Raw genomic sequence first — 14,214 nt, 5'->3', positions numbered from 1 at the left:
TAGATGAAAAATTAATCTTTATGTTATTTTACCATAACCACGAAATAAATTCAATGTCTCAACAAATCCTCACTCAGTTTATACGGATGACTTAATTATAACGCAATGCCACAGCAAACTCATGCAAATTATCACTCAAAACCAGGATGAGTCTTTCTAACTAGTATGAAAAGGACAATACTTACCGAATTTACAAGGCCAATAATTTCGATGATTTTATTTGTTATAATCATGCTATCAGAGCCCAAGTAATCATACTGAAAAACAAAATTAATTTTAAACACAATTTGTTATGTAATATATTTAAGATTTACTCTCCGTCTACTCTCAGAGGTTTGAGGCTGCTTTGGGGTTAAAACAGTTCAAAATAAGACAGTAACGAAAAGTGAATATAAGTTGGCTCAATGATACATACTGGTGGAAATGTAAAATTGTATAGCCATTCTGGAAAGTAGTTTGGCAGCTTCTTTCTTTTTTTTTTTTGACAAAGATTAGCCCTGAGCTAACTACTGCCAGTCGTCCTCTTTTTGCTGAGGAAGCCTGGCCCTGAGCTAACATCCGTGCCCATCTTCCTCTACTTTATATGTGGGACACCTGCCACAGCATGGCGTGCCAAGCGGTGCCATGTCCACAACCCGAGATCCGAACGGGTGAACCCCAGGCCACCGAGAAGCAGAACGTACAAACTTAACCACTGTGCCACCGTGCTGGCCCTGGCAGCTTCTTTCAAAACAAATAATGAACGTATCATATGACCCAGCAATTGTACTCCTGGGCATTTATTCCAGAGAAATAAGAACTGATGCTGACAAAATCCTATAAATGAATGTTCACAATATCTTTATTCATAATAGCCCTAACTTGGAAACAGTTTATGTGTCCTTCAAAGGTTAACTGGTTAAATAAATTGTGGTACATTCATACCATACCATAATATGCTACTCAGTAATAAAAAAGGAACTGAACTGGTGATATATGGAACAGCTTGGATAAACCTCAAGAAAATAATACTGAATATAAAAAACACCTCAAAAGCGGGGCTGGCCCCGTGGCCGAGTGGTTAAGTTCGCGCGCTCCGCTGCAGGCGGCCCAGTGTTTCGTTGGTTCGAATCCTGGGCGCGGACATGGCACTGCTCATCAGACCACGCTGAGGCAGCGTCCCACATGCCACAACTAGAAGAACCCACAACGAAGAATACACAACTATGTACCGGGGGGCTTTGGGGAGAAAAAGGGAAAAAATAAAATCTTAAAAAAAAAAAAAAACCTCAAAAGGATACATAATATGTGATAGCATTTATACAACATACCTGAAATCACAGAGATGGAGAACAGCTTAGTGATTGCCAGAGGTAAAAAAGTATAGCAAAGGGGGGAGAGATGGGTATGACTATAAAGGGATAATGTAAGAGAGTCTTGTGGTGATGGTACTGTTGAGTGTCTTGATTGTGTTAGTGGTTACACAAGGCTACATATGTGATACTATCACATAAAACTACAGAAAAACACACAAAAGAGTGTACATATAACTGCTAAAATCTGAATAAGCTCTGTGGAATGTGCCAATGTCAAATTCCATATCTATAAATCATCTCTCTAGAGAACACCATCCCTTGGATGCTCCAGAGGACCCTCAAATTAAACACATCCAAAACTAAACTCATCAGGCTCCCCCAAAAATCTGCTCCTACTTACATTTCCAGTACTTTAGTGCACAATATTATTATCTATGACCTCCCACACTTATTATACTACACATTCCATAACAGCATAACTTTTTCTGTTTTATTAACTGCTGTGTCCTCAGTAAATAGAACACTAACTGGCATCTAGATGATGCTCAATAAATTTATTAAATGAATGAATAAATCAAATCAATTTACAAGTCTTTGTAATTCAACCTCATCAGTAACTTTTAAAAGTGTCCTTTTCTTTCTATTCCTAATACTACTAATTTATAAATTTTTACTTTAATTACTTCAATAGTCTCTTAAATTGTTCTTCCTTCTCCAATTTTCCCACCAGCAATCCAGTCCCTACACTATTACAAAAATGATGATTCTAAAATGAAAACATGAACATGTCACTCCCCTGCTCAAAATCTATCAATGACTCTCCATCACGTTTAGGATAAAATTCAAATATCATGTCAATTCTTCATTTCTTTCCATTTCCCTTCTTCAATCCTGTGTATTAATCATACTAAAATTCTTGCAGTTTTCTGAAAAGAACCTTCTCTCATACTTCTCCGCCCTTGCAAAGAAAGGTTTTTCAAAAAGTCTTCCCTGGTCCTACCCTCCCCCTGTTACCCAACTAATCAATCCAGAATCCAACCCGCAACTACCTCCATTATCAGGCTCTTATACTCCAAGCCATTGTTCCCCTGCCCTAATCACCCAAGGGCCAGGTACCAGACAACCAGAGACAACCCCTACACCCCAGAATCCACTGAAACTAGCCTAGTCTGAACCCGTTTACCTTGCCTTGCCCGTTCCTTCCCACAGAAACCACAATCAAGGCTCCTTGCTCATGTTTTCCCCTTGCTCTCTCTGTCTCCTGACCTACCCTGTTTCTCCCCTATGCGGTTTCTGCATGATGTGGTGTGCCCTCTCCCTTTTGGAACTCTGAATAATAAACTATCCTTCCAATAGCAATCATCTCCTTATCTGTTGGCCTTACCATACCTGAATAATAATAAAACCTACATTTTAAAACACCTACTTGCATTATCTTATAGTACCCCAAGTTACAACTGTGTGTTTCCATGTCTTTCTACATTATTGGACTGTGTTTTTATTGTACCATATTCTTCCCTCTATCATGGCACTGAAATCACTAGGCTACTATTGTGGATTTAAAATTTGTGAAGTCACTGAATACAATATCACTATTGTTCTTCTTTATATGCCTGACATCTAGTAACACAGATGTCATAGCTGGCTTGATATTAAAGAATATGAAAATATGCATAAGAACATGGAAAGGGGATATTTAATCAGTATTATATGGCTGGAAGACCTGGAAATTTGGACAAGAGCTTTTAAAACAACTAAAAATTTGTAACATAGTCCTGAAAAAAATGATTTTCATAATCCAAAATATTCCCTGGAAATTTAGTCATCTTTACTAGAAATACCTGAGCTTTCTCTTAAATGTTCCCTTCACTCTTTTCCCTACAAGCTAATAAAGTATTTTCATATCCTTCTCCAAATCTCACCTGTCTCTGATCCTCAACTCTAGCTTTCCGATGAGCTATACGATCCTACAAATAGAATTGGTGATGAGTATCATTCGTATTCTCTGTGGTATTCCATAGGTGTGACAATCAAATGTTTATCATCAGAGCAAAATCTGGAAAGTATATATTTGCCTGTTTTCTGAGATCTTTGAAATATAGGTGAAATAAAGCCACACCTGGTTGAGTACAAACTAAGTTATCATCGCAAGGTTTTAAAGTTCAGAGATCTTCAAATTGTTTATGGGAATTGGAGATCTAGAGGTACGTTTAGATCAGGTAAACAACAGGATAGAATAGGTGCACCATTAAAAACTACTAAAATAAATCTAGACACATTAATGTAAACAGTTCTCATAAACAGTTACCCTATCATCACTTTTGTGCCAATAAATATTGTATGTGGCAAAACATTCCCCAGACTGCATACTGCTCTTCAAGTGCCCTAAAACAAGAATTAAAAGCTTAAAGAATTCACTTAAAACAATATCACTATTAAAAAACACCATGGATTTAGAGAGGTCCTAATGATGTAAAGTAACAGCAAAAAAATCATTTTGTTATGCAGGACTGTTATGTAAAGATTTCAAACAAAACATTTCTGAGAGAACTAGTGTAATTTTGAATATATGGTTTTTCAGTTTGCAAATATTTCCATATTTCCACTTTTCTCTCCATGACATATTAGTAAGAAGATCGGAATCCTTAAGTTCTTTCTAGCCAGAGATAATCACACATTCACACCAAATATTTAAAAGCAAAGAATAAGCAGAACACATACCAAAACTTTGTCCACCACAATATGCACTTCTAGATAAAGAGGAATTAAATCTGGAACAGCTGATTCTGACTAGAAAGAAGAAAAACAGCATTTAAAAACAAAAACTTTCATAAATTATCTATTTTGAACTTTTACGATCTTTTTCCCACCTTTATTGAGGCATAATTGACAAATAAAAATTACACATATTTAAAGTGTAAGACTTGAAATTTTGATAAACATATACATCGTGAAATAATTGCCACCATCAAGCTAACTGATGTATCCACCTCACATAGTTACCATTTTGTTTGTGTGTGTTTGGGGGGTTGGGGGAGCCTGCAATAACAACCCTCTTAGCAAATTTCAAGTTTATAGTACAGTATTGTTAACTATAGTCACTTTACTGTATATTAAATCTCCAGAACTTAATAATTTTGCATAACTAGAACTTTGTACCCTTTGACCAACATTTCCCCATGTCTCCTTCTCCGCAGCTCCTTGCAACAACCATTCTACTCTCTGCGTCTACGAGATTGACTACTTTAGATTTCACACATAAGTGAGATCACAGAGCATTTGTCTTTCTGTATCTGGCTTATTTTACCTAGCAGAATACCCTCCAGGTTCATCCATGTTGTCACAAATGGCAGCATTTCTTTCTTTTTTAAGGCTGAATAATATTCCATTGTGTAAGTTTATACATATATGTCACATTATCTTGATTCTTGATCCTTCATTCTTCAATTCACAGTTAGGTTGTTTCCATATCTTGGCTATTATGAATAATGCTGCAACAAACAAGAGAGTGCAGATATCTCTTCAAGATACTGATTTCATTTCCTGCGAACATACACCTAGAAGTGGAATGGCTGGATCATATGACAGGTCATTTTAAATTTTTTTAGGAACTTCTATACTGTTTTCCATAGTGGCTGCACAAATTTATATTCTCAACCAAAGTGTACAATTGTTCCCTTTTCTCCATATCCTCGCCAACACTTGTTATCTTTCGTCTTCTTTGGTAACAGCCATCCTAGCAGGCGTGAGGTGATATCTCACTATTGTCTTTTATTTGCATTTCCCTGATGATTAATGATGTTGATTACCTTTTCATATATCTGATGGCCATTTGTATGTCTTCTTTTAAGAAATGTCTACTCAGGTCCTTTGCCAGTTGTAAATCTTGTTATTTCTTTTTGCTATTGAGTTGTATGAGTTTCTTATATATTTTGGATATTAACCTCTTATCAGCTATACAGTTTCCACTATTTTCTCCCATTCTGTAGATTGTCTTTTCATTTTGTCGACTGTTTCTTTTGTTGTGCGGAAGCTTTTTAGTTTGACGTAGTCTTGCTTGTTTATTTTTGCATTTTTTGCCTGTGCTTCTGGTGTCATATCAAAAAAATCATTGCCCAGACCAATGTCAAGAAGTTTTTTCCTTATGTTTTCTTCTACAAGTTTTACTATTTAAGGTCTTACGTTTTAAGCATTCAATCCATTTTACCACAGCACTTACAGGATATGCTAGGGTGTTTGCTTTTTACAATTGGTTAATATCAATATATAGTGTTTTAAGTTTCATGGCAATGGACTTAAGTTATAAGAACATTGGTTGTGAAGCTATATAACCTTCATTAGATCCACAGCTAAGAATAAAAGAAATAGCATGTCTAACCATCTATTTCATCTGCATGTCAGAAATAAATTAAACTTCTGCTCTACAAATTATTTAGGTGTGGAAGATTTTTTTAAACCTTTACATTTTTTGCAGTGCCTCCCATCAAGAGATGAGCCTATTTCCTCTCACTTCAGTATAGGTTGGGCCTTGTAACTTGCATTAACCAATTAATGCAGTGGAAATCCCGGTTTGCCAGTTCTGAGTCTGAGTCTCAGGAAGCCTTGCATACAGTTACTCCTACTCTCAGAACCCTATTTAAACACCATTTGTAAAAGCCTGAGCCAGCCTGCTAGATAAGAAACGAGGGGCCCATTCACACCCATTGCCCCAGCCAAAACCAGGAGAATGCTTCATGAAGAAGGAAGCTACTGAATTTCTGTAAGAGAGCACTGTGCTGTTTGAATTTACCCATGTGCCATCACATCCTCCACTGTCAGTGGCAGTCATGAGGATGGTGGCCCCTGCTCCTGATGTGGCTTACTGGTGCCAGAGTAGCAATACCAAATTTGTTTTCAAAGAATTACAGTTGTGTGTTGAGCTGTCCAGTGTCTCCCAAAGGATGGACTCAAGGATTTGCCTCTGTCTTCTCATCTTGGAACTTTCACTGGGTTAGAGTGGGTACCCAGCTGGTATTTGTCAAAAGCATTTAAAGCCCAAAACACTAGCTGCAGCTACCTGACACAAGGGATAACAGATAGGACAAACAACAGGCACACTGAAAAGCCTAGGGAAGAAGAGGCTGAGGGAGGAGATACGTGTGGGAATAAAGGCTATGAAAAGCTTCAGCATATACCAGGAAATCTAAAAGGTCACACAAGCCCAGGGCTGGATACAGGCTTAGTAAAGTGTTGAGAAGGTGCCGGGCATTCTCCTCTGACTGACCTTTAGGTACTGTGCAAACAAGAGTAAAGGCTAACGTAGAGTTGTAAATGAGCAGGATAAGCATTGTAGGAATGCCCACACACAGATGCAAACTGCAAAAACCAGAAGAGTTTGTTGTTCTTATCATTTTTATTGTTGGTTACAGTCATTTAAGGAAATCTCTATCAATTCATTAGCTGACCATTAATGGAAAATAGATTTAGAAACAAATCATAGTCTATAACAAAAATAGTTCAGAAAAATCACTAAACAAACAAACTACAACCCACAATAAGCAAGAATGGCAAACCATGAGAAGGGTGGGAAATTTGATTTCTAGAGTTACCACTTTGTAATATTCAAAATGTCTAGTTCACAACAAAAAAATTTGAAGCATGCAAAGAAACAAGAAAGTGTGGGCCCATTCGCAGGGAAAGAAAGAAACAGAACCTATTCCTAAGGAAGCCTAGACATTGGACTAACAGGCAAAGATGCAAACCATGGAGAAAGAACTAAAGGAAATGAGAAGAATGTCTCACCAAGTAAAGAATAACAATAAAAATATAGAAATAATAAAAGAGAAATTCTGAAGCTTAAAATACAGTAACAAAAATGAAAATTCAAATGTCAAAACAAATCAATCGGGGCCGGCCCAGTGGTGCAGTGGTTAAGTTCGCACATTTTGCTTTTTGGCAGCCTGGGGTTCACCAGTTCAGATCCCAGATGCAGACATGGCACTGCTTGGCATGCCATGCTGTGGTAGGCATCCAACATATAAAGTAGAGGAAGATGGGCACGGATGTTAGCTAAGGGCCAGGCTTCCTCAGCAAAAAAGAAGAGAACTTAGCTCAGGGTTAATCTTCCTAAAAAACAAACAAAGAAATCAATCAAGGTTATTCAGTATGAGGAACAGAATTAAAAAAGAATAAGAAAAATGAACAGAGTCTAAGAGACCTGTGGGACATCATCAAGAATATCAACATATGCATAATAGGTGTCCCCAGAAGAAGAGAAAGAGAAAAGAGCAGAAAGGAAATTTGAATAACTAAAGGGTGAAAACTTCCCAAATTTGTTGAGAGACATGAATCTACACATCCAAGGAACTTGAAAAACTCTAGGTGGGGTAAATTCAAAAGTATCCACACCAACACACATTAAAATCAAACTGTCAAAAGCCAATGATAAAGACAGAATTTTGAAAATAGCAAGGTAGAAAGCAACTCATCATGAACAAAGCATCCTCAAAAATATTAACATCCAATTTCTCATTAGAAACCATGGAGGCAAGAAGCAGTGGGATGACATTTAAAGTGCTGAAAGAAAAAACTGTCAACCAAGAATTTTGCATCTAATAAAACTAATCTTCAAAAATTAAGGGTAATTAAGACATTCCCAGATAACCAAAAACTAAGGGAGTTGGTTGCTAGTAGAGTTGCCAGTTATGGGCTGAACTGTCTCCTCTCAAAATTCATACACTGAAGTCCTAACCACCAGTGACTATACTTGGGGTTGGGCCTTTAGAGAAGTAATTAAGTTTGGTCATTAGAGTGTTCCCTAGTCATAATTGATACCCTTATACAAAGAGAATTAGGATAAAGACACATACAGAAGGGAGACCATGTGAAGACACAGGGAAAAGATAGCCCTCTACAGCTAAACAGAGAGGACTCAGAAGGAATCAACCCTGCCAACACCTCGATCTCAGATCTCTACCTCCAGAACTGTGAGAAAATAAATTTGAGTTGTTTAAATCACCCAGTCTGAGGTACTTTGTTTTGATAGCCCTAATACACTATCCTCAATAAATACCAAAGGTAGTCTCTCAAGCCAGAATGAAAGTGCATTAGGTAACTCAAAGCTGTACAAAGAAATAAAGAACACATTAAATGGGACTACTTTGGTAAATATAGGAGCCAGTATTATTATCTTTTTGGCTTGTAACTCCTCTATTTTCTCATACTATTTAAAACCAAATGCATAAAGAAATAATTATAAATTAATTTTAATGAGAGTACAATGTGTAAAGATATGATTTATGACAACAACAACATAAAGGGATTAGAAATATATAGGAGCAGAGATTTTTGTAAACTATGAATGCTAAACTGACATTAATTAAAACCAAGATTATTATAAATTTAAGATGTTAATTATAATGTCTAGGGTAAGCACTAAGAAATTAACTAAAAATATACAAAAAAAATGAGAAGGGAATCAAGACAATACACAAGTAAAAAATCAAATAAACAAAAGAAAGCAGTAATGGCATAATTGAAGAACAAAAATATATATAAAACATATAGAAAATGATAAAATAGAAGTAAATCTTTCCTTGTCATTAATTACTTTAATTGTAAATGTATCAAACTCTCCAATTAAAGGACAGAGATTGGCAGAATGGATCAAAAAAATATGATCCAACTATATACTGTCTAAAGAGACTAACTTTAGATCCAAAGACAGAAAAAGTTGAAACTGAAAGCATGGAAAAAGATATGCCATGTAAAAGTAACCAATAGTAACTGAGATGGCAACAGTAATATCAGAAAAAGTATATATACTTTAAGCCAAAAAAATTTAAAAGAGACAAAGAAGGATATTATATATTGATAAATGGATCTATCTATGAAAATCTACAATTAAAAGCATATACATACCTAAAAATAGAGCCCCAAAATATCTGAAGCAAAAAACTGAAGGGGAAAATTGAGAGATCTACAATAATAGTTGGAGACTTCAATACCCCACTTTCATTAATGGATAAAACAACTAAACAGAAGATCAAGAAGGAAATAGAGGACCTCACCAGCACTATAAACCAAAGAGATCTAACAGACATATACAAAATGCTTCACACAACAGCAGAATATACACATTATTCTCAAGTGCTCATGGAATATTCTGCAGGGTAGACCATATGTTAGGTCACAAAATGAGTCAATAAGTTTTTTAAAGAGTTAAACCATATAAAGTATCTCCTCTGACCACAATGGAATGAAATTAGCAATCAATAACAGAAAAAAAAATTGGAAAATTCAAAAATACATGGAAATTAAACAAAACATTCTTAACCAATGGGTCAAAGAAGAAATCATAAAATTGAAAGTATTTTTATTATAAATTTTACTTTTGAAACAAATAGGTTTTATAGGCTATTTTTGCAGCATACAATTCCCACTCCCCATGTTTAATACAAAATATACAATGAAGAGGTTTTTTGTTGTTGTTTTTAAACCAAAAGTTGACTAGCAAATATTGTTTACTCACCCACTATGAAAAGCAGGTTAGCTCTGACAACATAATGGTAAATCAGTCAAACTGTCACTGGCATTGTTTTGTTTTGCTTTTGCTTTTTACCTTTAACCCCCTTCACCCATTTTGCCCACCTTCTGCCACCAATGCTGTCTGTGGAAACCACAAACTTGGTCTCTGTATCGAGGAGCTTGGTTTTTTTTTCCTTTAGGTTCCACATGTAAGAGAGATCATATGGTATTAGTCTTGCTCTGACATTATTTCACTTAGCATAATGCCCTTGAGGTCCATCCATGTTATTGCAAATGGCAACATTTCATTTTTTTTAAGACTAAATGATATTCCATTTTGTATATATATATATATACACCGCAATTTCTTTATCCATTCATCCATCAATGGGTACTTAGGATGTTTCAATATCTCGACTACTGTAAATAATACTGCATAGAACATGTGGTGCACACCTTTTCAAGTTAGTATTTTTGTTTTCTTTAGATAAACACCCAGAAGTTGAATTGCTGATTCACATGGGTAGTAGAAGCTGAGTCACAATCTCATGATAAACTCTACCCCCAGAAGGTGATCCACAATCAGGAAGGAATTGAAAACCCCCAGCTTCTCCCTAAGGAGCGAATGGTTTGAACCTCATATCTGGCACCTCACTGTTAAGACTTGCACCTGGGAGAGGAGAACCCAAAACGTCTAGCTTTGATGACCAATACTGCTCGCATCCACAAGATAACAGATAAACAGTTCTTAAAGAGTTTGCACGTGCAGACTTACCAACCCCAGGACCCAGCACAAAGGCAGCTGACTAAAAAGAGCCCAGACTTTCTGTGAGAGGCTTATTTGCTTATGTTAAAGCATCAGCCTGGGGAGGCATCAAATTTAACACAATTCAGGGGCCTACTGAAATACCCTCCAAAGACGAGGCAGGAGGGTACAATCTTTGAGCACTCCCTCTTCCTTGCTTCAGGTTACTACTATCTCTTGGAAAGGAGGTTTACACTCAGCTGGCACCCTAACTTTTGTGGCTGCCACCCAGAGGACATCAGTAGGTCACCTGGTTCCTGTGGCCAGTGAGGCTTAGCTCCCAGTTCCCACAGGACAGCAACAGAGAAAGAGTTCTTATCTGGCTACGAGCCCCAGAGCACAGCAGAAAGCAAATAGATTGAGTAGCCCAATCTTTCTGGGAATGTAAATGTAAATGGATTAAATTATTCAATAAAGAGAAAGAGTGGCTGAATGGATATAAAAACAAGAGTCATCTATATGCTGCCTACAAGAGACTTGCTTCAGATGTAAGGTCAATCACAGACTGAAAGTGAAGGAGTGGAAAAAGATATTCCATGAAAATGGAAACCAAAAGAAAGCTGGGAAAGCTATACTTCTATCAGACAAAACAGACTTTAAAACAAAGACTAATAAGAGATAAAGAAGGTCATTATATAATGTTAAAGGGATCAATCCAACAGGAAGATATAACATTTGCAAATATTTATGCACCCAACATAGGAGCACCTAAATATATAAACAGACCTAACGGGGGAAGTAGACAGCAATACAATAATAATAGGGGACTTTAATACCCCACTTTCATCAATGGATAGACCATCCAGATGAAAATCAATAAGGAAACATTGGCCACAAACAACACAATAGACCACACTATGTATTATCATACACTATGATCAAGTGGTGAAACATTTCATCCGAAAGCAAAAGAACACACATTTTTTTCACACACACATGAAATACTATCCAGGATGGATCATAAGTTAGGAAAAAAACAAACCTTAATAAATTTAAGATTTAAATAATATCAAGCGTCTTTTCTGACCACAATAGTATGAAACTAAAAATCGATTGTGAGAAGAAAACAGAAAATTCATAAATATATGGAGATTAAACAACATACTACTGAACAACCAATGGGTTAAAGAAGAATTCAAAAGAGAAATAAAAAATTCCTTGAGAGAAATGAAAATGGAAATACTACATACAAAAACTTGAGGGATTGACAAATTGAAATGGCAAGCAATAGGATATATTGGATTATATGAGGAAGCCATTTGGTATAAACCTATTTTGGCCTGACTTTGTTTTTTTCCAAAAGGACCTGACTGTGGCCATTGAGCGTGCATTGTATATCTGCTTAGACATTTCCTAAGACAAGAACAAAGGCCCTTGAGATTAAAAGTGCAAAGTCCCTCCCCTTCCCAACACTGGCATTTCCTTAAAGATTAAGCATCTTTCCTTAGGCTGGGAACTGATTGTAGAGCTCACCTGTGACCACCCGGCTCGAGACAACAGACCTGCCACGCTGCTGTGTTCACCGAGACAGCAGACCGATCTGCTGTTTCCATCAATCTCTGTGCCGACAGAGCAGTCTCATGACTATTGTAAAAGGGACACTTCAATCATATGTGAAGCATCCTCTTTAAGGGTATATAACCACCTTGGATGACCCCATTTCTTTGGAGTGCTCTGTTCCTTTGTGGAAGGACTCTCCCGGGTTATAATCCTCACATTTTAGCTCAGAATAAACTCACCCAAATTTTCATTTATAGATTGGTTATGGATTATTTTCGTCGACAGGATGCAGCAATTCTAAGAGGGAAGTCCATAGCAATAAATGCCGACATCAAGAAAGATGAAAGATTTCAAATAAACAACCTAACTTTATACCTCAAGATGCTAGAAAAAGAAGACCAAATGAATCGCAAAGTTAGTAGAAGGAAGGAAACAACAGAGACCAGAGCAGAAATAAATGAAATAGAGACTAAAAAGAAGATAGAAAAGATCAACGAAACTAAGAGTCACAGGGAAAGAAAATTAAAAGCCAATAGCCCTGAACAAGACACAAAAATTTTCAAGTTATTAGCAAATCAAATTCAATAATACATTAAAATTATCATACACTATGATCAAGTGGTGAACGTTTAAAGTCGACATATATAAAAGAGTAAATCTTAAAATTTCTCATCACAAGAAAAAAAATTTCTAACTATGCTGATAGATGGTAACTAGTTATTGTGGTGGTCATTTCACAATATATACATATATCAAATCATTATGTTGTACACCTTAAACTAATAAAATGTTATATGAAAATTATATCACAATAAAACTGGAAGAAAAAATTTTAACTATAAATTTTTAAAAAGAGTCACAGATCTAGGCGTTAAAAGCAAAAGCACAACCAAACACAAGGTGTCCCACCCTCCTCCCCTATATCCACAAAAATATGGTAAAAAAATATCTGAGGGGATCTGGGCAGAGCACCAACACTGTCTACCATACTGGGTAATCCAAGCCACTGTCAATTACCCTCCTAAATCCTTAGAAGGAAAAGAAAATTTTTAGTATTCAGTTAAAATTTCATTTTAAATTATATGCCTATATATGATAGCACTGAATACTTTGGTGCTGCACATACATTTCATAGTCCATTTCAGTCCTCTATTATTTTGGATATAGGATTAGAAGCTATAACAGAGACATAAAAATAATGGTGGCTTAAACAATACTGGAGTTTATTTCTCTCTCACATTAAAGTCTGAAGAGGTATGGTGGTTTGGTCTTGTAAATGCTTCAGGAGTGAGGCTCATTCTACCTCACTGCTATGCTACGTTTGGTACCATCCTCATCCTTGTGAACTATGATGTATCAACATGTCCACACTGCAGTCAGCAGGAAAGGGAAAAGGAAAACAGGATAAGCTCCCTTCCTTGAGAATTAAATGCAGATGTGACACATATTACACCTGCTCACATGTCATTAGCCATAACTAAAAGTTATGGCTTTATTAGCCATTAGTTATTAGCCATAGCTTTGTCACATGGTGCCAAATGGATGCAAGAGAAGCTGAGAAATGTAGTCTTTTCCTACATGCTCACCTAAATTCTGAGGGTTTTGTTTGTTTGTTTTTTAACTGACAGATGATGGGTAGAACATGTACTGGGACCACTAACACTGCCATATACCTCTTGTTCAAACTATGCATATTTATGCCACTTCTACTGGCACAAAAATTTTCTCCTTCACAATTACTTTAATGGAGACTAAAACATGCAGTTATGCAGGGTATATATGGAACAATTTACACGGCCATACATGACAATCTTGTTTACCACATTTCAATTATATCTATATTTTAACTAATGTTAACTCCTTGGTTATGAACGCAACATTTATAAATATTGACTTTATTGAATAATTTCCAGGAACATAGAGACAAAAGCAGGAACTGAGATTTTAAGCTTATATTGAATACACACTGGTTATTTTTTAGAAAGATAAGTATGTAACAGACAAATAAGAATTAAAATAAAACTGGTCATAAAAAGAAAATGATAGATTGTTGCAAGAAGAAAAAGGTGATGTATGTTTAAAGGAAATTGTAAGGTTAAGAAAAGGCAA

General features: G+C 36.1%; 1 protein-coding gene across 1 annotated transcript in view; it reads right to left on the bottom strand.

Moving 5' to 3' along the window:
• Positions 1-14,214, bottom strand: part of ADAM32 (ADAM metallopeptidase domain 32) — a 213,656-nt gene that overhangs the window by 167,532 nt on the left and 31,910 nt on the right. The window contains exons 5-6 of the mRNA XM_046648808.1: positions 4,017-4,085; positions 186-257 (exon numbers count right to left, since the gene is read on the bottom strand). Of these exons, the coding sequence (XP_046504764.1) occupies positions 186-257; positions 4,017-4,085 (141 nt within the window). The remainder of the gene's footprint in view (positions 1-185; positions 258-4,016; positions 4,086-14,214) is intronic.

Source organism: Equus quagga, chromosome 22, assembly GCF_021613505.1.
Source record: "Equus quagga isolate Etosha38 chromosome 22, UCLA_HA_Equagga_1.0, whole genome shotgun sequence".
Taxonomy (NCBI): Eukaryota; Metazoa; Chordata; class Mammalia; order Perissodactyla; family Equidae; genus Equus; species Equus quagga.
Note: the sequence above shows the minus strand (reverse complement) of the source record. Positions and strands in the feature narration are given on the sequence as shown.